This window comes from Leptosomus discolor, chromosome Z, assembly GCF_034619465.1.
Source record: "Leptosomus discolor isolate bLepDis1 chromosome Z, bLepDis1.hap2, whole genome shotgun sequence".
Lineage (NCBI taxonomy): Eukaryota > Metazoa > Chordata > Aves > Leptosomiformes > Leptosomidae > Leptosomus > Leptosomus discolor.
This window is the reverse complement of record NC_141419.1, coordinates 82678558-82702307: the sequence shown is the minus strand read 5'-3', so window position 1 is coordinate 82702307 and position 23750 is coordinate 82678558. Positions and strand designations below refer to the sequence as shown.

The following is a 23750-nucleotide window of genomic DNA, read 5'->3' as shown; positions in this document are numbered from 1 at the left end:
AATGACTTTCACATGAGTGGCTTCTACCTCTCTGAGCGTTGACTGTCCCTGGGTTGTGAGATTAGTAGCAACATGATCTCAAGTAACTCACTGAGCAGTTCACACCTCACTACTTACAAGTAAAGATCAGCATTTAATTAAACACTCTCTGTCTAGGATGAGTGGATATGCAAACACAGCTCTCTGGGAATCTTTATTCTGGGGTTCAGTGCACAGTGCTTGGGGATATTAACAGATTAGTTACACATTTATTGCTTTCTGCCTTGCTGCTTAGAATGAAACTATAGCGTGCCATCAGTGACTGGTCAGGTCAGTGAAGAGTTGCTTAATTTACACACAGTTGATTCCTCTGGAGCCTGCCCTTTATTTATGTCACACGGTACACTGCAGCCATTCACGTGAGGCTCCATTTCTGCTTGCTCCTGCTGTGCTTTTTTCTACTCATCAGATTTCTCTTTACTAAATGAGAATGTGGTCTAGGATAGGAACAAAATCGTCTTTAAGCTGTGGACAGATTTTACACATGACTTCCTGTTCTTCAGGCTCATCTGCAAGCAGCACCACTCCAGGGCTATTCTGTGGTGGAGGAGAGTGTGGTTTTAAGAGGTTTTCTGAAACCTTTCTTAACTTGTGTTAGTTTAAATGAATCCTCTCCCATGTGCTAGCTAGGAGCAGAAAAGTCCAAGGCTGCCTCTGTGATGAGGAGAAAAAACTTTCTTAGCCTTGAATGAAATGATGGTATGTGAACTGCACATATGCCCAGATCTCTGTACCGGCAGGTAATTATTTTCCCTTATTCGTGCCTGCTTTTAAGCCTATTTTCTCAATGTTTAGTACACCACAACAGCTAAAAAATAGTCTTAACTTTTAATGGATAATAGAGAACATTGCTTGAGGATGAAGGTTTTTAAATGAACTTAAATTCTCCTAAGAAATTATCAGATCTTATTATTGTTGAATGTAGGAATTAAAAAAATCTGGGAAAGGAATGTACAATACCGGATGAAACTTCCTTGCGCTGGTACATCTCAGAAAAATAAGCCTGACTAATAGTATGTTTTGCAAGACAGGACTGGAATTCAAAAGACTTGCAGTAGGCTTTTGTTTCCTAACTTTGTCAACCAAGCAGTACGACAGTTAAGCTATGAGAGTTTGAACCTCTTGGAATATAAATCAGTGCAGTTCTGTAGGCTTCTAGCAATTAAACTTGAGTCAGCTGATGATCCTTCTCTAAATGATTTCACTGGGGGGGGGAAAAACAGTCAGATCATTAACAAGAATTTAAAATCTTTGTGTGGTGGACTGTAGATATCTTGTTTTCAAAAAGTTTGTGAAGGTAGAACTAATTTCGTGGGAAGAGCCAGAAAAAACAGCACTAAGGTCTGTCTCATTTCCAGCTATATTTGCCACAGAGCTAGGCAGAAACAATTCTTAATAAGGACTTAATTTTTCATCATATTCCATCCTTGACATTTTAATCAATTCTATTGTGGGCAGCTTTTCTCAAAACTACTTGGTATTTAAGTTTAGTTGGTTTCATTCCCTAGAGGCGCACCTGGAGCCAGTGCTGTCTGTAGAGCTTTGTCATATGTTTTCCATGAATAAATAACTTTTTTGAGGAGGTAGAGCAACTTGCTTACAAGAATGTTTTTTGGCTGTCCAGATTTTCATTAGATGTTACCAGCATTGATGACAAACCCAATGTAACAGTAAAATAACTTCTCCTTGCAGACACATTGACAGAGATGGCACTGATTGATGAGGATTTTCTTACTGAGAAAGAACTGAGCAGTAGTTATCTGAGAAGCTTTGTTCCTTGAAGCGTATCAAGTCACTGTGTATTGCTCAGTGGTACCAACCTGCCCTCCTTAGAAGCCTGCGGCAGGCAGGCTACGTGCCTAGGCTAGTTGATGATGTTGTTCAAATGTGTATTAAAAAAAGCGACCAATGAAGGTTGGAAATACTGGATCAAGAAATGTTAGTTTGTGTTGAGACTACTCACTTTTTCAGAATTCAGATTGTAAAAATGTTAATTTTTATTTCTGCTTGGTCAAACTGGAGTTTTAAGACCCATAAGTCAAAGAAACTTTGTGATCAATCATATGGAACAGGAGGCACATCTGTTGGGTACCAGAGTGCTAGCTGAAGCCACGTCCCTTGGTGGATTATTTGGTGTGGCCCACAGCGAATCTCTGTGTTGCTCCTGGTGTACAGTCATGTTCCACCTCGCTTGCTGGAAATACAGAGAATTTTGTACTCTTTCAATTTAGACAGTTGCACTCTTTAACACTATGCATTGGATATTGTCAGCAAGTGAACCTCCCAGTCTCATTTCAGAAGCTTTCCTTTTTCGATGAGTTGTCCTTGCCTGCACTTTTCCCCAAGAGTTGTGAATTTAATCAATTATCAAGAGCTTCTGTTTAGCTACAAAGTCGATAGTATTCGTTCTGTATTGATTTGTATTCAACAAACATAAAAGGCTGAGAAACAGTGAGGATTAGGTGATGCTTAACAGATAGAGCAAATCAAGAGCTTGTCTGTGATCAGGTCACAGAGTCTTTCAGCTTGAAGAAATTTATGAAGCTGGCAAAACTAAAGAAAAAGTATCTCATCTAAAAATTCACTTCTGGCCTGCCGTTGGGATGGGCAGAGGGTGTGCAGTGTCCCTAGAGTGAGCCTCAGTCTTTCCAGTGTTACAGCTGTAAACTGTTTGCCTGCTTTCCTTCTGTAAAAGGGTACCTGCTACGTCTAGCAACAGGTATAAAGACACTGTTTTGCCGAGGGGAACCAATCAGGACAGCTGTTAACTTTCATCCTAGAAAAAAAAAACTATTTTAGGAATGATCTTTACAGTAGAACCCGGTTCCAGAGGCTCCTCTGTAAGTGCATGTACGGCATAGTTCCTGCTCCCCAAGGTACTGACTTAAAAGTCAACAAATCAACAAATACCAAAGAAGGCAACAAAGAAAACAAACTGAGTGGTACAGGAAGGGGCAAAGGGCAATATAATAATTCTGGGTTTACATCTTGCTTCATTAGAGTTTGAGGAATTTGGGGGTGACAAGTGATCATGGCAGTTGTGGCTAAGTGGGAGGATGAAAGACTGTTGAGATGAGAAAGGGTTGTAAAGGAGAGGGAAGGAGGGCTGTGGAAAGGAGAAATGAATTTAGCGGAGACCTTTGGGGAAATGTGGATCTCATGGAGCCAGTAGTCCCCGACTAAGATTAGCTTCATCTTCTCCCAGGTGTTTTCCTGAGCAAAAAGACCCTACTGGAGAGTGCCACCCACCAGTGTCTGTCCCTCTAAGCTTCTTTCAGTAATTCAACGGAGACATCCCCCAGGCACTTCCCAACTGATATCTGTGGTGACATTTACATGTACTTCTAACACTAGCAGGGAATGACCAATTACAAGTGAGAAGAGCCAAAGATTGTCTTTGAGAGGGCAGTGCTCCTGAACACACCGAAAGCAATCCTGAGAGAGATAATGGAGAGGAGGCTTAATTAGGGAAGAGAGGTCACCTGTAGCTTTGTCTTGGTCCTAAAGCCCAAATCTGACTAGCTGAGAGGGCTGCAGTGGAGAGTGAAGTTTCATGATATGATAGATGTGCAATTTGTAGCCAGAATTACAGTAAGCTACAGTCTTATTCTGAGTGGAGTAATAGGCAGTCGTGACTTTTTTTTTAAAAAAAAGGCAAGATTAGGTGAATGAAAAGGAGTGAACTGGAAGAAAATAAATTCCAGCACACCTCGTAAAGCATCTCTGGGAAAAGCTGGAAAATTGTATTGGTTGCTTTTGGCGCTTTCAGTAAATTTTGGACTTCACTCCCCAGGCAAAAGGAATATTACACGACAGAGAAATGGTGCGGTGGGGAAAATGAAAGTATCTTTGTTTGCAACCATTGCAGAGAAAGTATGTAAAAATCCATTATACTAGAGTGTAAGTGACTTGAAGCAAAAGATTTCCCATCACTGGGATTTCCCTTTTTGTTTCTTCATCAGTCTTATGGCATCAATAAGCCACAGCAGGGAAAGAAGAGCCATTGTCCAAGCTTTTGATGTGTAAAAGCAATGCTGTAGTATTCACTGGACTTTGCGTATCTCTCACCTGAAAACTGCTCTGATCCAGCTTTTTTTCCTGATCTGATTTATGCTTAGGCCCATCCCACTGCTTGAGCTCTACTTCTGTTGGAAGATTGTCATCAGTTGTGTGATCTTTTGCTTTGGCCAGTCTTATGCTGTCTTCATGTGTATTTAGACTTGAATTTGAAAGGACCACTTTGGAAACAAAACCAGTGTGCTGCCTTCACCCCCATTTGCAATCCGTTTGAGGGCACATCCTGTTTAAATGGGTGGCTGCTGTAAGCAAGAGCGAACCATTTAGCAGAATGTTGTGCTCTGCAATAGCTCTTGATGTGGTATCCACGGAAATGCCAGGTTTTACACTAGGTAATAAACTGGCAAGGAGTCAAGTTGTTGTGACTGACTTGCGGTGGTTATGTAAAGTTCTAGCTGTGAACTGACTTGACTTGCTCGAAGGAAAAACATGCAAAGCTTGTTTATAATCTTTTTTTCCCTCCTTCTTTCTTTTCTAACTTCTTGCAATCATAGGGCACACAGTTGATTTTCAGTGCTGCTAAAGAACTGGGACACTTGTCAAAGTTGAAGGTATTGTTCTGTATGGCTTGTGTTAATGTCTGTGTGTGTAAGCATGGAAACTGTAGTAGCTCATAGCATGTCTTGTGCTTCCAGTGGTTTGTTGCTAAATGCAGTTGCAGAGAAATGCTTTTAAATGCATAGAATGTGCTCTTAAATGCATGTTGCTAACATTAGTATTGTGTTTAACTTAAATTTTATTGTCGGTTTAATCATCAAAGTAGTTTTCTGTAGATACAGTGATCAGTTTGGTATGTCAATTTAAAATGAAAAAAGTAGAGTTCTCAATATATGACCAGTTCCTCTGTATCCCCATGTATAAAAGGGAGTCCCTTATGTGATCCTGATAATGAGGTATCAGTTGGAAAGATGATTGTGCTAGCTGTTGATGAATTATACGAACTGTTACAAAAATAGTTGTTGCCTATGGAAGAGAGCCCGTGTCTGTAAATTCCTTCTGCGTGGGCTCTCTTTACAGGCAAGCTGGCATTTAGCATGAAAGCTATGTTGATGTGTTTTGACAGTGCATGACGTGACAGTGCATGGCATGAGCATTACTAAGTGCACGCCACCTCATCATAAGCCGATAGAGCATTAATTCACTGATCACGACAGGAATGGTATGAAAATAGCGACGCCTTACAACGTTCAAATTGCACTGTGTTGTAGTTTGACTTGTGCTGCAAAACAGGTGTTGTGCAAGAGGAGGTCTAAATCTGAAGCGTCACAGTGCACAAACTGTGCTGCTAGGAAGGCGGAGATGAATGTGAACTCTGTCCTGGAGTGTGATCAGGGAAATCTTCCCACAGCGAAGGGCATTCTCCTAAGTGATTAAATCAAGTTCATCTTTTTCCATAACATTTTTTTCTCATGCACTTATTACAGCTGTCTCTACATGACTATCTGTTTCTCTTACCCAGCAGACACATTTTACATACACATGTTTATGAGCCGGGACAGTCCACAATCCATTTAAGTCAATGCTTAGTAGCAATCCTAGTAAGTGATCTGGACATGCAGGTGTGCCATTACATGCACACACTTTTCTCCAGCTGTGTTTTGAAGCTGTTACGTAGCAGTTAACGGTGACATAACACAAACCTTCCAGTGTGGTTCCCCAGGGGAATAGCTGTCACTTGTGCTGGGGGACAGCCCCTTGCACTCCCACACCCAGGCTGTCCTCCTGGGTGACGTGGTGGCTCCCGAGGATTGCACTACCTCTGCTGCTTCCTGCACTTACAATGCTCTGTGCTGCTTCCATGGGAGTAGTGGGGAGAGAGGAGCTTTGTACCAGCCTGGGAGAGTGAGAGCTGGATCACGGCCTCCAAATGTGACTCACTTTTCCTGTGTGTATCCCCTTTGCCTTTTAAAAACATAAGCAGAACCCAACATTTGGAGGAAGAGAAGCCACCCCTACCTTCTACGTGCCCTCCTGATGTCAAAGGGGGGGAGCTCTGAATTCACTCCGTTTCTCCTCCCAGGTCACAAGGACAAGTTTGTGCACAGACGACTGCGAGTTCCTGTGGCTTGCTTGCATTCTCGGGCAAAGCCAGTGACTTTCACTGTTATCTTCTACTTCTTCCCCATTTTCTCATTACTGGAGTTTCTTAATGTATACAAGGTGTCTTTTGCCAGGAATGAGTTGGAAGCTTTGCTGGTTTCCATTCACACTGGTCAGATGAAGGCCATCCCTCAGCATCAGCCTGTCTTCAGTTCAGTGACTGTAAAGCTTAACTTTGATAACTCTGGACTGCGTTTTTAGAAATGCGTGCAATCATGCAAATCAGGCAAGCCCTGGTGTGTGTTCAAGCCTTTATTTGCATATCCATATATAGGACTACAGCAGCACAGGTACATGAGATTTTATATGTGGCAAGAGAGCTGTACACAAGTGTGAAAGCACTCTACCACCTGAATTTTGGAGACCTTTAGTTCAGACAGATGGTGTGAACTGACATTGTGTCCAAAAATTTGCGGAAGAGTAAAGGTGTTACAAGAGTGTAAACTGTTTGGGCCTGTGTAAGTATCGTGGATATTATTTTTTTAATCCTTTTGGTTTTGCAGGCGTGTACAAGCTAACAGGGAAAGCATGAGTAAATGGCTCTTCAGAGCCCCTCTCCTGTGCATTTTGCAGTTCCATTAAAAGCCTAGGAAAATTATGGGATGGATTTTAAGCTTTTTTTGTCTTAAATAAAACAGGGGGAATAGAGCCCTAGTGAATCAGGTAACTCAGCTTAAAACTGAGACTGTCAGACCTGACAGGCAAAGGCACTCGTCCTGATGACAAATCAATTTCACAGTGTATTTTTAAAATGCTCAGAAAATCCAGCCATCAACCTGGCACCTTGGTGCCACGTATCTGCCTCCCGTTTATTATCAAACTCTTTCTGCTCAGTTTGCTGGAGCAGGGAGCAGCAGCCTCCTCTCCCTCATGCTGCCCCCAGGGTAACCAGTCGAGTTCTGACTGCAGAGGTTCTTCTGAGAGTACCTGTGGAGAATACAAGGATGAGTCTGAGAGACCAGGAAAAGATTTTTTTTCTTCTTCTTCTACTGCTGCTTGAAGTTGCATAACTGTGTGGTGGAAATGTTTGTGGCTTGCTCCTGGCTGGCAATCTGGGAAGGGCAGGGTAGCACTCTGTGCAGTCCTTTATAGGAAGAGTGTGGGATTTGCAGAGGGCAGGTACACGGGGGAATGGCAGTGTGGGCTCCTCTGAGTGTAGGTGCAAACATTACCAGTCCAGTCACTGGGTTATTTTTACATAATGTGTTGAAGTAAATGGCACTGGGAAACTGTCTTAGAAAGCAGTGACGTGTTGCTGTGTGTTGACAGCATGGGCACCAGTGGGGTGACTGCTCAGAGAGGGGCTGAATAAGCTCTTCAGGTGTTTAAGAGAAAAATGGTGACCACCTGGTTTCTGTCACACCATGGGGAATCTGGCAGGCAGACCTAGAAAGTCATTTCAGCAGACATGAAAGTCACTCTGCCTTGGGGACGTAGCTACCCTCACTAAATTGGACTCTCCTGTGAACGTGGCCTTGGGCTCTGGCTGATTGCACACTTAATCTGACTGTCAGACAGAGAAAAGAATGTTTTACTCTCTGCGCACTGAAGTGTGAAGCCACATCTTCTTCAGCTGAATTACTTTGAGCTCATGAAGAAGAGGGAGGAGAGGTATTTCTCCCCTAAGGACAGCTTGTCTCAACAGGAGATATGCTGCAGCTTGCAGAGCACTGTGCCACCCCACGTAGGTCCCCAGACCAGGAGCATCCGGTGTGGGAGAAAAAGGCAAGTTGAGGCACGTCTCTAGTACTCAAGAAAGCACAGTGAAAACTTGTCTGGGGTACTGCTGACTTGAGAGGCGTCTTCTGTACAGTTTGGTGCAGCCCTGTGCAAAGGCGCTAGCTGGATGCCTGTGAGAAGCATGGCAAATGCCTCACACTGCACCTAGACTGCCGTGAGCCCTGTCTCCATCAGGCAGGAGGTGGATTGTGGTGGATAATGAATGGGAACAACACCAGGCAATGTGAAGAATCACCAGGCTGCAAGATAGCCAGCAGGTTTATCAGCGTGAAATGTACACATGATGCCACACACTAGGCATGCTTTACTCAAAGACAATTTAGTAGGCATGTCTCCTGGAAAGTGTCTTGTATCAGAGGCTATGACGTATTTCAAGTAAGGATAAGTAGCCTTTGCCTGATTTGCTTGCATCTTTTTCGTGAATGCTTCAGCACCCAGGCTGCAGTCAGCTGGCCTGAACCTCCAGCAGCTCAAACAGTTAGAATTTGGGTTTGTGCAAAGCTTTGAATTCCTAAAATGTGCCATTTTCCCCTGAGAACCTAGACTAAGCATCAGAGAGAAAGAGCTTATTGAAATACCAAAGGATGGAGCATCCTTGTAGACAGGCAGGAGTCTAACAGGGATATGCTGCCACTGCAGGAAAGGGAATCCCTTCCCACTGGCTCTCTGCTATTAGAGATAGTAAGTCTTAATGGGAGCAACTTCTTCTTTTAGCAAAGGTATCTTCTAGAAAATGTTGCCTGTTGGTTTGTTTTTCTTTCTTTACACCAACAATATGATGAATTAGTGACCTTTGTAGATGGTAGAATTAAAAAAAAAAAATCCACAAACAATGTATAGCAACTTTGCCCAGTATCTGGTTCTCAGAATTCCTTGATTTAGGTGCTGTTTTCAGAGTTTTGTTGTGGCTGCTCTAGAATGCCAGGGGTAGCAAGCAGGCTCCCGTTTGGGTTTTCTGAGAGATAAACTGTGATTTTAAATTGTCACTTATCTTTGCCCGGTTCCTTTCCTTATTTCTGTCTTCTGTGCCTGCAAGAAACAGAGAAAGTGCATTTATTTTCAAGTTAAGCTGTAATAAATGACACTGAGAGACTCCATTAAGTGTTCCTTAAACAGCTGAATTAATGCTGTGGCCACAAAGCCACAGCATGAATGCAGAGGAGGTGATGATACTCCTTTTCCCTTAGTCTCTGACAGCATACTCATGTCAAATATAATGGTTATTTGCAGGATCATATGGTGAGAGAAGAAACTAGGAGTCTCACTCCAAAGCAGTGTGCTGTTTTAGATCTGGCACTGGATACTATCAAAGTAAGTGATTCTGTTTCTGTCTCTGTCATTCTCTTGCTCCATCCCCAATTACTATTTGAGAGGATAGTGCCTGCCCCAGTTCCAGAGCAGTCTGTTGCTGCTGTTACAGCAATGAAGGCAGGAGTGATACTGCCATGTTTCTGTAAACCTGAACAGGCTTGGGGGACTGGCATGTGCTGGGAGTCAGCATATTTACATTTAAGTGCTTTGGAAGAGGAAAGCCATGAGCAGTTGGTCTAAGAGCTGGATTTCCGGTACAGAAGCTGTTTTGCGAATTTTTCCATCTCTTTCCCATCCATACAAACAATAGCATGTAAATGTTGGTTGCTGGTTGCAATTCTCCCTCAGTTTTTCCTCTTTCTTTTTACTCTTAGCAATATTTCCATGCTGGTGGGAATGGTCTGAAGAAAACCTTCTTGGAGAAGAGTCCAGACCTGCAGTCACTTCGATATGCTCTCTCTCTCTACACTCAGACCACAGACACTCTCATCAAAACCTTTGTCCAGACTCAGACAGCTCAGGGTAAGACTCTTTTGTGTTGTTGGCAAAGTTGAATGGAGCTATCTGCTCGGTTCGTAATTGCTCTGCCTTGTACTGCCAGTTTGTAGAGCGCTTTTGGCAGTAATGTTTCTGGAAACGTGACAGTTCAAAGCTTTTGAAACAGGGAAGGAGGGAAAGGAGGTTATTTCCCACTCAACAGCTACGTTTTGAGAGAGCAGAAATATATGAAACATAAGGCCTGGGTGTTTGCAGTCTTTTTTTCTGCAATCCTCACTTAAGTCACGTTCCGTAAATTAACATGGGTGGGTGACTTCAGTGAAACTTGAAGTTACTGTACTGAGACTTAACACGGTAGTGTGAGGGACCATTTCAGCAAGACACCACCACAGAAACTAGTTGGTGCCTGTGTCACAGACCACCTGCCAGCAGCCCATGTAGTCCTGACTGAGGCTGATTGACAGCAGTGTGATGAGTCACGGAGCTACACGCTGCCTGTAAAGGGAAAAGTCTCTTAGGAGAGCAATGAAAGCACTGTTTTTTCTGTGGCCAGTAGAGGATATGTGTGAGCTAGATGATTACAAATCACCACAACATACTGGTAAGCTGCTGGGGTGGATCACTGGAGTTCTTTGGTAGCTCTCTGCGAAGGCACGATAGTGGTGCTATTTCATTGATTTGGAAGGGGTAAACAGTTAATTTTCTCTGTCTTTCATTGCTTTCATGTAAGCATCTCCAGATTGTTGTACAGAATAGTTTGGTCTCTAGTCAGGGACTTTCACTGGCTGACTATGAATCTCACTAACCTCAGGAAGAGAGGAGAGATGCTATTGGAGTTAGGCCAAAACTGAAACTGATAGTTTAAGCTTTCAGGCTGTTTAAATACAGGCCATGGTATTGGGCTGCTACATCTCAGCAGCAGAAGTCATAGAACTCCATGGGCATGTCTTTCTGACGTCTTTTTGCTTGGGGTTCTTTTTCCTTTAAATCTGCCAAAACCATGAGAGGTGGTGACTACACGGACTGTACTGTCAGCATACTGTCACACCAAGCCCTGAAATCAAGGGGGAAGCACTCCCTAGCCAACACACTTTTCCCTCGTGTGCAAGTGAGGCTGCTTGATACTGACATTCCTCAACTAGTACAGAAAGTGCTGAGAAATCTTCAGCGAAACAAGGTTTCTTTTTAAAGTGAAAAGTTGAGTGTAGTTTTGGGGGACTGCACCATCCCTGCTTTTAGCAGCACGATATATTCCTGCTTAGGTTGAAACGTACTGCATTGAAACACTGAAGTTAACTAAAGAGGCAATACCTGCATTTGAGAGAACGATCCTATAGCTGTGTCCCAGCAGAGCAACGATGACATCCAGTGGCCAGACAGGTCAAAGACTGCTGCATCCACAAGGGACTAAAGGAACTTGGCTGTTGCCGTTAGAGTTTTTAATGGAGAACTTGTGTGCACAGTGTGTTTTCAGTCTTTGCTGATCAATGGCAAATGTTTCCCATTATATATCCAGACCGTGAATTGAAGCTAGTTTTTCATGTGGATCCTATTGTGTTGTTGTGATGAGCCAAGATATAACCATGTGTGCAGCACTGCTGTGCTACACTCCATGTAAGAGTCAGGAGTGTTTAAAATTAGAGGAGGCAGATGCTTCTCTGAAGTTGTAAAGTGGCAAATTCAGAGCTGATATGAGAAAGCAGCTTCATGCAATGCATGGTTTGACTATAAAACTGCACTGAGAGTGAGCATTTAACAGGTATGCAAAGATCATTGAACATAATCTAAGAGCAGCAGGAATATACAGGGTTGCCACAGAAGTGTGGGGGTTGGGGTTTTTTTGTGGGTGGTTTGTTTGTTTTTAAGAAGCTTAGAATGAAGCTCTAGCTTTAGGACATAAGATGCACTCGTTATGAGGTCATTGATCGTATCTTATAGCTGACTGGTGGCATTTCTTTGTGGCTCATCTTAACCACTTTAGGAGACAGGTAGTGGGCATGGTAGGCCACTGAGCTGGTCCAAATCAGCGTATTCTACATTAGTAAGCTTGAGAATTTTGGGCCCGGTTTGGGGAACAAAAGACTTGAGCTACATCACTAATATCTATAGCATCAATAATGGAATATGTCTGAGAAAGGCATGACTCTCTCCTGGGACTGGGGCTAGAAAAGGATATTGCTTGCATACACTTCTCAGCAACCCCTGTCAGTAGATTGGTTTGGAGATCTGTTCATGTGTTGGAGGGACAGCAGGGTCAGCACTAATACTTACACCTGACATCTGCTTACCAGAGCACTCTGACTGATGTTTCTCTTTGTATAAGTAAAGTTTCCCAGAAGCCTATGGGAGGAAATGGCTGCACACAGAACCATTTAAATGCTGACTAATTCCCTTTCTTGCTTCACTGCTCAATGGTTGCATCTTCCAGTTTTTTGAGGTATCTATTGCCCTGATTGTCTTACTGAGCAGGCTTGTGTAGCACTGTGCCATTAAATGTCTGCTCTGCAAAGTTGGATCATGGCTTGCAGTTTAGTTATGCAGCACAAATTTTGTTCTTGTTTTAACCCTGACAATCCCTTACTCGCAGACAGCCTTGCTCTCCAAAGCCTCTGTTGGAGCGGAAGATCTAAGAGGATATTTTGGCTATTAAGAGCTAGAATATTTGTTTTGTATTTGTTTAAGTGACTCTGCTAATTGGATTGTAATTCATACTCTTCTCTCTTTATCCTGCTTGCTTCTTGCCTTTTGAATTCATGTCTCAGTGCATGATGGGAAAGGTATTAGGTTTACCGCTAATGAGGACGTTCTTCCTGATAAGGGTATGTTCAAGACTAATGTTGTTACCATAACAACATTAGCCAACTGCCTTGCTTTTGAAGTCATCTTGCCCATGCTCAGAAACCTTTTCCAGAGACCCGTTCCCTGTAGCTCCTTGTAGAAGTGAACTGTCACTGAATGCTTGCATCCCACAGACAGGACCACAGGTTGCGCGGTTTAGAAGTCTGTACCTTGCCTGAGAGCCTGTCCCCAAGCTTGAGATTTATTCATGGGGTATGAGAGCTGTCTAGAAAAATGGACTGGTTTTTGAGAGATGCTACGAACTTGTTCCCCTACCCTTTACCATGGGCTGTATATTGCTGTTTCAAGTCCTAGGCTTGCATGTGTATGGTCTGCTGAGACGGGCTACTGTAATACGTGGTAATGTCTGATATGCACTCAAGGTTATGGCCAAGCTTGAACCATCTGCCTTGAAGAGGAATAGCTAAAAGTGTGGATGCTCGGGAGACCCCTAAACAATTAAGTGTTGTTGTGTTTCATCTCTTTTTTTTTTTTTTTTTTCCTATCCAAAGTCTTTTGTTATCTTAGGTGAACTGCATCTGTGATCCATTGCATGAGCTCAGTTCTGCAGTTTCACCTTCCAGTATTGCAATACCAGTGAGACTTCCATGTCAAGATTTAAATCTGCTTGTCACTAAATGTGCAAGCACATGTGTGCACGCAGTTGTACAAGCTCAGAATATTTTTCATTTGCCATCTACAAAGAGTGTTTTTTGTCTCCGAACATTTCAGTTAATAGAACAGTATTTTTGAATGAAGAGACAAGAATGAAGTAGGAAAAAAGATAATCTAAATTTTGTTTCTGTCAAAGGTAATGGAATGATTCCACTGTCATTCCTCTGAAGCATCAGTGTCTCCTTTATAACCTATTAATTACACTAAAGATCAGCAAAATGAAGAGCTGAGTGTTTGGCGGCTGATGTTTCTGCAGATGTGTCCTGATAAAGTTGTTATGTACTGTTGGTAATCTTTTCCATTCCTGTGGAAAATGCCAACAGTGTAAGTGACAGACCTGCACCATCAGATGTGTTAAGTCAATAACGAAGCCTGCTAACTTTAAAGCTCTGTGCTTTAAACAGAAAAGAAGGAACGCTGCCCTTCCAAGTGGGGAGAAAACAGTCCCTCAATATCGTATACAAATGTCACAGCCTAGAGGCTGTTTGTTGTACTTGGGTCAAGAATGAGAATCTACCCAAAGATAATAATTTGACGTTCTGTTTTGTTTGCTAAGATACTTTTACTTGTATATTAATGTGACTTCCACTGCCTACAGTTCTGTGCCATGTAATTCTCTTCAGAGAATTGCACAGATTAGCTCTCAACCTTTTGGTTTTTAAATGAGTGTTTTTGCTGCCTGCAGACTGTTTTGTGAAAGTTGACATGTTAAATCTGTCTAATCAAAATGTTTGTTTAATGATATCTTTCAAGCTCCTTATCTTGAATTTCAGGCACACCAATTCTTTCACTTAGCAATGTCATCCTCAGAATTGACAAAATAACACTGCTGTTTGTAGGTACTCAATTACCCTGTGGGTATCCCAATTACAACAGCATTGCTAATTGTCAACCTGAGGTCAGAGAGTTAAAGAGAAAGTAAAATCAATCTCCCAATCTTATCAAAGACTTAATTTTCATTTTGCAAAGCCATCTTCTTCTGTAATTTATATGACATCTTGACTTCCCTACCCAGAAAAATGCCATTTCCACATACTGCATGGTAATTATGATTAAAGGTTAAAAAACATCACAATATGTGGATTGTAGGTTCATGAGATCTTCTGTTACAACATGGAGTATGATGTTCAGCTCTGGGGTCCTCAGGACAGGAAAGACATGGACCTGCTCAAGCGTGTCCAGAGGAGGGACACAAAAATGATCAAGGGGGCTGGAGTACCTCCCCTGTGAAGACAGGCTGAGAGAGTTCTCAGAGTTGAAGAGATTCTCTTCTGAGAAGAGAAGAATCTGTGGAGACCTTGTGAGAAGCTGTGGCTGCCCCCTCGCTGGCAGTGTTCAAGGCCAGGCTGGACGGGGCTTTGAGCAACCTGGTCTGGTGGAAGGTGTTCCTGCCCATGGCAGGGGGGTTGGAACTAGGTGATCTTTAAGATCCTTTCTAACCTGAACCATTCAGTGATTCTGTGTTATCTTTTCCTGTGTGAAGCTACATCTTGTTTTCTCCCTGCTAACTGATGAAGGGAAATAGGTATGCAAGTTGAGTGATGTGCTCTCATCATTTTTGGTGCATAACAGTGAAGGGGTTCTCACTATCCTCCGAAGGGAAGCAGATGGGCAGTCAGGTTAACAGCTTTTATCTGATGTACAACACGGGAAAATGTTCTTGGAGGGTGAAACTGCACTATGGGTCCATGCAAGTCACTAACATCTTTTGTCTTTTTTTTTGTAAACTTCCTGGTGTGGTTTTTTGTTTTATTGGTTTTTTGCCTTCCCTTTTTTCCTGAGCGGACAGGAATGCCAATACCCACCACTGGAATGCCTGCATGTGCACACAATAGCTTGGCAGAACCTCTGAAAAATCCTTGCTCTCTGTGAGGGTCTATTGGCAAGCTTCAGGTCTTCTAAATTCTTTTAAAATTCTTACTAGTATTCTCAACAGGGTGCGATCTTCATGGTGGAGTGCAACAAATGTTAGTGTTTATGCGTGTTGGGCATGCAAGCCTGATGTTATCTTGCATTAACATTATATTATTGGTGTTGACTGAAAAGCTGGCTCTGGAAGGTGTACTGTGAAAACGCTATATTGTCTTGCTAAGGCCATAAACCAAAGACGGGTGCCAATAAACAATAATCCATGTGTGCACGGGGGCTGTCAATTTTCTTCCAACAGGCTCTGGTGTGGATGATCCTGTGGGTGAAGTGTCTATACAGATTGACCTGTATACCCACCCAGGAACTGGTGAACACAAGGTCACGGTGAAAGGTATGGCAAATCATGTGCTAGTGCTCAGGCTCTGTGACTGCGTTGAGGCAAATCTCCAGTTGGCAGTTCTGTTATTTCTGTGTTAGCTCATGGGATGTGAATCCGTAGTTGTTTTCTCTGTTTCACATCAGGAACATGTAGAGAAACAGCAAATGAACATGTCCAGCCAGTGACATGACAATGTACAGTCCTGTTGTTTATTGGCAATGACACATGAAGTAAACAAAAAACAGATGATGGCTCTCACCAGGCGCCACAGTTTAGCCTGTGCTGCAGAGAACAGGGCAGCATGACAGGATGATGTTTCGAAATTGCTCAGTGTAAACCAAGAGATTGCACAGCCAGTAAGAGTTCAGAGGTTCCTCTCCCCCGTCCTGAAGGCCACATTGGTCCCTGAAGAGCTGCTCTGAAAATAACCAAAGCAGTGATTCATCCCAGTCTTCCTCTTCCTCCTTCGTCTGCTTTGCTTGAACACAGCATATTTAACTACTTTAATTTCCTCTGAAGATTTATATAAACAGCTCTTCAGGCCTCTCTTCTGGCTAAATCTACACTGCAATGCAAAAACTGATTTTCAGAGCTATTTCCTGTGCTTCAGTCTGTTCCCACAGTGACCTGAGAGAAAATGAGAATTAAAAAGCTAATAATTCTGGATTCTGGAACCACCCACAGCTCATGGGCTTTGTTTGTCTTACCTGCAGTCTCATTTTCCTTTTCAACAGAGACCTTAATATTGGCCCCCGGAATGCCCCTTTTTTTTATTATCCCACATGTAATGTAGATGTCAGCACTGAAGTGGCAGGGCAGCCTGCTCAGAGCTGCACAAATGCCTCGGTTTTCAGTCTAATTTCTTGCTTGTGCATGTGACAAAAGCTAAGTGCTGTCCCAAGCATTAAGTTCCTTTCACAGAACTTGAACTAGAGCAAAAAAAGCATATCTTTGTATTATAAAAAAGTCCTTCCTGTGTGTGTCAGGACACTGGCATGTTTTGAGTTGGACTTTGTCCTCTAAAACAAGAAATTGAAAGCAGAGCAGAGCAGAAAGATGTCCAGAGCAATGAGAACAAATGAGTGTTTACTATAAAACAGGTTGTGACTCTTTTCCAGTTGTGGCAGCCAACGACCTGAAGTGGCAAACGTCTGGCATGTTCCGTCCCTTTGTTGAAATCACCATGATTGGGCCCCATCAGAGTGACAAGAAGAGGAAGTTCACAACCAAGTCAAAGAGCAACAACTGGGCTCCCAAATACAATGAAACCTTTCACTTGTAAGTGTGAAAAATAGCCTGGGGATCTGACGTGGTAAGTGCAGATGCAGAGGACAGATAGGGTTTCCCAGTGTCCGTGAACAGCCTGCTCAAGGCCCAAAAGAGCACATGTTCCATAGCTTGGCCCACTCCTTGGTGTCTTGGCGGGAAAAGCTAGGTTATGGGAGTTTTTCCTGAGATGCTGAGGTCTGTTCTATACCAGCAGTGTCCTTTGGCTACCTTCTGAAATACATTGTGTGTCCTGTGAACGTATTTTACTGTGCTCCATTGTTTTAATGAACTTTCTGTCTTTTGTTGGTAGAGTTGAGGCTAAAAGTTCATTACATATTTTTAGTTCTTTTTATCTTAATGTGTGTTTTTATCCCAACTTGATCTGTGGGACATGCTTTCTGAACTTGTTTCCAAGGAATACAGCCTTTGGAACTGGTAGTGAGTTGCACTGCTAAAATTGCAGTCTTTCTCAACACCAAGTATTGATCTCTTTTTATTTGGCTTTCGTTATTACAAAGGCATCTTCCTTCTTGGAAGGCTCAACAAAGGGAGCTACAGACTACTACTCACCCAGCTGTACAGTAAGAATGAGAAAAGACATGGCCAGCAAAAGACTGTAAACATCTTGGGGGGAAAAGGACTGTCTGTGTAATTATTTTTTTATGTGAGGAAAGGCAGCCTTCCTCTAAGTGAAGAGATTTTGTCCTTTTTTTATTACTATTCTTTTAATTTTAGAAACATCAGAAAGGTTAGGGGTCTATTTGTATTAGCTTTTGCTTTAATGGAAGGTTCTGAACCTTTAACAAAGACTTCATCCAATTAAAATGCTAATTACTGAAATGAAGCAACCCTTAACAGAAGCAGAAATGTTTAAACTCATCTGAGTTGAAAATCTATTAGCGTGGCTTTAATGTTCTCCACTCCTCTCATCTCTCAGTTTAGCACACATGCACGTAAAGTCAACTTGATAAGGGTTGTTTGTTTTTTCTTTTTAAGTAGTGGGGTTATCTTTATCAGCTGTAAATCAGCAAAAATGCCCATAAGCCATAGGTTTTACTTCTCCCTCTCTGAGCGGGTTTTTTTGCGGCTCATTGAAGCACTCCAGTCAGCTGCTGACACCTTTATTTATGCATTCTGAGAAACTCTAAGTAATCTTGTGTGTGTTTTTCAGCATACTGGGGAATGAAGACGGTCCTGATGCCTATGAGCTCCAAGTCTGCGTGAAGGACTACTGCTTTGCTCGGGAGGACCGGGTACTGGGGATAGCAGTGATGCAGCTCAGAGACATAGCAGACAAAGGAAGCTGTGCTTGCTGGTGCCCCCTTGGGCGCAGGATTCACATGGATGAGACTGGACTTACAGTCCTGAGGATTCTCTCCCAAAGAACCAATGATGAAGTTGCCAGAGAATTTGTGAAGTTGAAGTCTGAATCCCGCTCCACGGAGGAAGGCACCTGAGCTGAGCTGTGTAATGTTCCATTTTCTCTTCTGCCTTGTGCCAATATGTGCAAGTGTTCAACAATTCTCTTAATTACAAAAGATTTTTTCATGTTGTCTTTGTCGGCTCCGATAGCGCATGTGTGCTGTACAGGATACAAATCCATCAATCTGATGTGAATTATTTATTTTTTAGTAGCTGGGTAAGACACCGTAGAGAATGAGACAATCTCTTCTTATTTAAGATGCAAATTCTGCTTTGTGTATATAAATTATTTTATATTGGAGGCTGGGTATGCTGGGTTTTGTTGATATGCAGCACTGTGATTTTATCCTCTGAATTTGGCAGACGTTAAAAAGGTTCTACATAATCACACTATGATACGAACACATTAATTGTGTGGAAATTGGGAGAAAAAGAATGATTTGGGGTTTTGGCAAGGCACAGCTATCTCTCATTGAATTCGTGTACTGTGGAGCTGCCAGGGGATATTCTGGCACAGATTATACCAATGTCCCAATGTGATATGCAGACACCTCAACGTCTGCTTAAAAAAGAAGTTGCGAGTTGCTCTGAAGATGCACACCAAATGAATGTATGACCATGGATGTGCCGCTGTGAACGTGGGCAACACCAGTGGGCCAAGTGCAGAGGGGCCTAAGATCTCATAGCCAAACGCTGCAAAGGCAAAACAGCAGGAGTAGGCTGCAGCTGCCCTGCCGTTGTATTTGGATGGTGTGTCTCGGAGAGTATCGATCCCTGCGTGCCACAGGGAATCCTGCATCACCATGGGGGTGCTGTAAGCTGCTGAACTCCGCAAGTCATACTTTGGCTGCCGTGACTGACATGGCGCGGAAGGGAACAACTTAGAGCCGTGGCAAGTAACATGGCTGCTATATATTTTTTTCCACTTCAATATTCTTTTGTTAGTTTTTTGACATAGGATTGGATAATTTAATACTTGCAGGCTTTCTGTAGCATCTGGAGTAGCTGAGACCGTTCCTAGCTATGAACCCAGAAACGATGGCTTGCTTGGGAGAGGGCAACACGTCTCCTGCCTGCAAACCCTCAGTCTGGAGTGCTGGTCAAGGGGCAGCAAGTCCATTCCATTCTGATCTTGAAGTTGCTGGTGGCTATGCTGCGGTTGATCCATGCTGATTGTCATTAATCTGTGACTTAACGATACCATTGAAAATATTTTTGCACTGTCTTAAAGAAGCATCCTGGTTTTGTTTTCTTGCAAAACAAAACACTGTCCTGAGAAAAGCGATTGCAGGGAGGTCAGAATTTCTGACTGAAAATTCATAAGCAGGAAGGTCTGGAGTAGTGATTGCACCTGAGATACATTTGTTGGAGGGCTTTTATTCTTTTGGGGATATTTTTGCTATTTCCAGCTGCCCTTGTGCTCTGGAAAGGGCAGCTGGAACAAGCCAGTCCTTGCCCGTAAAGTACTGTAATACTGTCAATAAATTCAAGAACTGCGTATTGAATGACTTTTTTTTTTCTATTTTCTCTGACAATTGTACAGCTGTATGATACGACTCCTGTATTTCATGGGCCTGCTTGTAGAGTTCTGAGACAGCACATCTGCTTTGTTCTTGTGCATGGTGTAGTACAATAATGCTCTTCAAAACTCCACGCTATTTGTCATGATTTTGAATCATTGTACGTGCCATTGTTATGAGAACTGTTAGTACAGTCTTTAATAAACTCTTTTAGCAGCATTTGGAGTCGTCTGTTGATGTGTAACTGTAATTGGGTTTGCTAAATCACATAAGGTGGAATTGATACCACGTCTTTGCAAATTACTCTTGTTTAGTACGTTTAGTATTTCTTTGGTGCTGTAGATGCCCAGCAAGGGGTATGAGTCAGACAACGCCCCTCTCCTCCATGGTGCCTGCATCTTTGACATCTTTCCCTAAGGTTCTTGGCTTCTGATAACACACTGAGACATCACAGAAAAGCATAGAGAATAGCTTACTTTCTTTTCTTCTCCTATCTGGCCTTTAAATCAAGTTTCCTGTGTACTCAGGTACCCTCCTGAAGGTGGTGAATGGACGGACTCAAGCAGGCAGAGAGATGAGCTGGATACTTTACAGACCAACACATGAAGAAAAATAATTATATGCCAAACTTTATTCAGAGCTTTCAGTCTGTCTGAATGTTAATACGCTGTAGATGGTATTGACAAGACATGAGAGAATAAACATTATTGATGTCAAGTAAACTACTCCCCCTCCTCATTTTTGGGGGATGTTGCCAGTTTCCAGCACACAGGCTCAAATAACTCAGAGACTCATATTTCACGATAATGTGAGTCTCTGAATTTTTGTGATCTGAGATGCCATTTTTAACTCAGGTAACATATACTCAGCAATGCGAGTAACTCTGCCAACTCACAGTCCAGCTTTTAGCTGTATTTCTGTTTCTGGCTTCATCATGGGGAAGTTGCTGAATTGATGGCATATCCCATGTGATGTGTTGTTTAAAGCACGCCTTTAAAGCCCCACTTCAGTACCAAGTTAGATGGCACACAGGTTTCTAACTCATCAGTATGCTCGCTTGTCATTCCTGCGGCGAGCACTGCAGTGGAGAGAAACAAATAAAGAGCTGTTCAAAGGAAAAGTGCTGTCTGTAACCATGGGGAAGAGGCCTGGGCAGCGAAAGAGGTCTGGGGTGTTATTAAGAGCCAGGAACCCAAGGTTCCTGAATATATTGTTTACCCACCAGTCTGGTGCTTCTCCTGCAAACCAAATTTGTGAACTTTTTAATGATAGAATCAATTACTGTGACATGTTTGTCTAAAACCATCTGCCCATCTTGCCTTGTTTCCTGGGTTTGCACTGATTGTGACACTTTGAAATTTTCTTTCCTGCCTGAAAAATCTTGTAGACTCAGGCTACAAACACTCAGACTTTTTCTTCTACCTGTGGCAACAATTCTGTATTGTGCACATGGCCCTCTTCACTCTACCTGAATGCTTCTCAAGAAGACAGCTGGATATAGGACATACACTGTGTGTATCAAATATATATACATATGTAGGAATAAATACATTAAATGAATAAATAGAATACATATTTTATAGATATACGTATATATGCTGATGTACCTGAGGCAGAAACGGCTGTCCTGAGTTGGAAAAGGCTGTTCCAAGAACATCGTGGCGAAGGTGACAAGCAGCAGCGAGTGCTAGGTTGCCTGCTGTCCCATCCAGGAGTCATCTGTGGAGTGGAGTGACACTCGCTTAAGGTGGGACAGGAGAGAGGTGAGAGATGAGCTGGATGCTGGAGGCAGGGGGTGATTTCTGCCCATGGTCTGACTGTTCTTCCCCGGGGGCTTTCTGCGGGAACAGCAAGGTGGTTTCAGACCAAGAGCCCATCCCATGCAAATCTTGTATTCTTCTCTCAGGGGATATTCCTGACTCCATGGTTTCCACTTAGGAAGTCCTAAGCTATCCTTCTCCTATCCCCCCTTGAGCCCCTGAAAAGGAATTCTGTAGATTTACAAGTTGTTGCATGAAGACCTATCTTCTTTTATTTTGAACCTGGTTCCAACTAATTTAAATTGATGCCCTCCATTCTTTTGTTCAGAAAGGTAATAAAGCACTGGTCCTATCCACCCTTTTCTGGGCAATGGGGATACTGTGGACCTCTGCCGTCTCCCTCCCTGGTGATAGCTCTTTGAGGCTGCAGTATCCCAGTTTATTCAGTTGCCCCAAACCTTTGATAATCTTTGCCCTTCTTTGAACCTTTTCCAGTTATATGGATCATATCTGAGCTGTGAGATCCAGGAATATGAGGACCAGAACAGCATTCAACATTCAAAGTGTGGACTAGCTTCCAGGAGGAAGCCTTTTGAAGGTAGCAGTTTGCTCCTAATCTTAAAAGCAATAGTCAGTAGTTCAAAAAAAAAAAAAAAAGCTTCCAGACTGCCAGTGGAAGATACTGCCAGGCTGCTGGGAGGAGCAGGGAGCAGATGCACTGCCCGGCCTCCCAGGTGACAGGGAGACCTTTTGTAGGAACCCAAAAGGGGAAGCTCAAGAGGCTGCTGCAACTTGGGAAGTCAACGTTACTCAGGGCAAGCCTGACAGAGAAGCTACCCTGCTCAGATTTGGTGGATGGTAGAGAGCTGCTAACAATCCTTTTCTTTCTAGCTTTTATGAGCTTAAAGATGAGGTAATTTTGTAAGAATAGAGAGAAAGAAAGCAAGCCCGGCTTTTTGACTTAACAGACTTTTTGATTTTGGGAAACTCCCTTCTAAAGCGGTGGCCAACTCAGGGCTGTGACACCGTCAGAAAAATTAACTGGGGGCGTGAGATAGCAGGAGTCGAAGGGATGACGTGTGCTTGTGAGTACGTGATGGAGATAAAGGGGCCTTACGGGAAGGGACGTGTTTCTGGGTGTGTGATGGGAGTGAGCAGAGACCCAAGGGCAGATGAGGGGAGGGTAATTTATCAGTCTTCCTGGAAGAGAGTAGCAAGCTGATGGATGGAGACAAGAAGGCGAGCAGGAGAACGGGAGGGTTTTGAGGGTGACTAGGACAGACGGAGCAGGAAACTGGCACTTCAGCATGGGATTCAATTTCCCTGTTTCTGGACAGCAGCAGGGAGGGAGGAGTCAGCGGAGGAGGTCAGGCCACTCGTGGGATTTCCTCCAGACACGTCATCTTCCTCCTTTTCTGCTCTTACGCTCTTATTTCCTCCCTTTTAGTGAAAACTCTGGACGTAGGCCTGTGAACATGTGCAATACAGCTAATGAGGCTGGCAGCATTCCCTAGTGCTTGGTGAACATACACTGTGGGTCTGAGCTCTCCCTGGGTGTTGTGGTATAATCACCTAAACTCTTCTTTTAGACCAGCAGTGTGGACACTGGAGGATTTTTTTTCAGTACCTCAGTTCTCTGATACTTAAACTATATTCTCAGTTGCTGCCTGTGATTTATGGCCAATCTAGAATACTTGTTGTTGCACCACAGTGTTGTTTATCATGATGAGGTCTCTTGAGTAGCTCCTGGTGCTTGGATAACATTGCCATCTCCACTGGACTTGTTTCTGCTCGTAAGCAGCGCTCTCCATTTCGAGTCACATGTGCACAATTTCTTTGCATCTGCTATGGCATACAGCCTTTCTAGCATCGCTTTTCCCCAGCTTTAAGAACTTCTCACTATCAGTCCCTGCCTCCATGGGCTTCTCATATTTCTCAGCCCATTTCCATTATGTCACCTCACAGTCCTTTTGCTAACCCTGGTCTCCTCCAGTTTCACCAAGAGTTCCCATCTGACGTTGTATGCAATGGGTTTTTCTGAGTCCGCCTAGATTTGAGCTGCCAGATTTGCTGCTAGAATTAGGTTTGCCCAGCTGCAACCTGTGGTAAGATTCAGCTGGTTCCTGCATGACACTGGATGCTTCTTACCATTGTGCATTTAGCTCTCCAAGCAGGCGCTGATCCCGAGTCACCCCAGAAGCAAGGGAGCTGGCTTACAGAAATGTAAGCCTTTGACAGATCAGAGCTGGGAAA

The 23750-nt window shown here is 43.2% G+C and overlaps 1 protein-coding gene across 3 annotated transcripts in view; it reads left to right on the top strand.

The window, feature by feature from the left end:
• Positions 1–18252, top strand: part of UNC13B (unc-13 homolog B) — a 195971-nt gene extending 177719 nt beyond the window's left edge. For 2 of the 3 annotated variants that reach the window (XM_086479680.1, XM_086479681.1), the window contains 6 exons: positions 4611–4667; positions 9187–9267; positions 9642–9789; positions 15446–15538; positions 16645–16804; positions 17967–18252. In XM_086479680.1, the coding sequence (XP_086335806.1) occupies positions 4611–4667; positions 9187–9267; positions 9642–9789; positions 15446–15538; positions 16645–16804; positions 17967–18252 (825 nt within the window). Of the gene's footprint in view, positions 1–4610; positions 4668–9186; positions 9268–9641; positions 9790–12527; positions 12585–15445; positions 15539–16644; positions 16805–17966 lie in introns of all 3 variants that reach the window. The other variant, XM_086479679.1, reaches the window with a different exon arrangement.
• The last annotated feature ends 5498 nt before the right edge of the window (positions 18253–23750 follow it).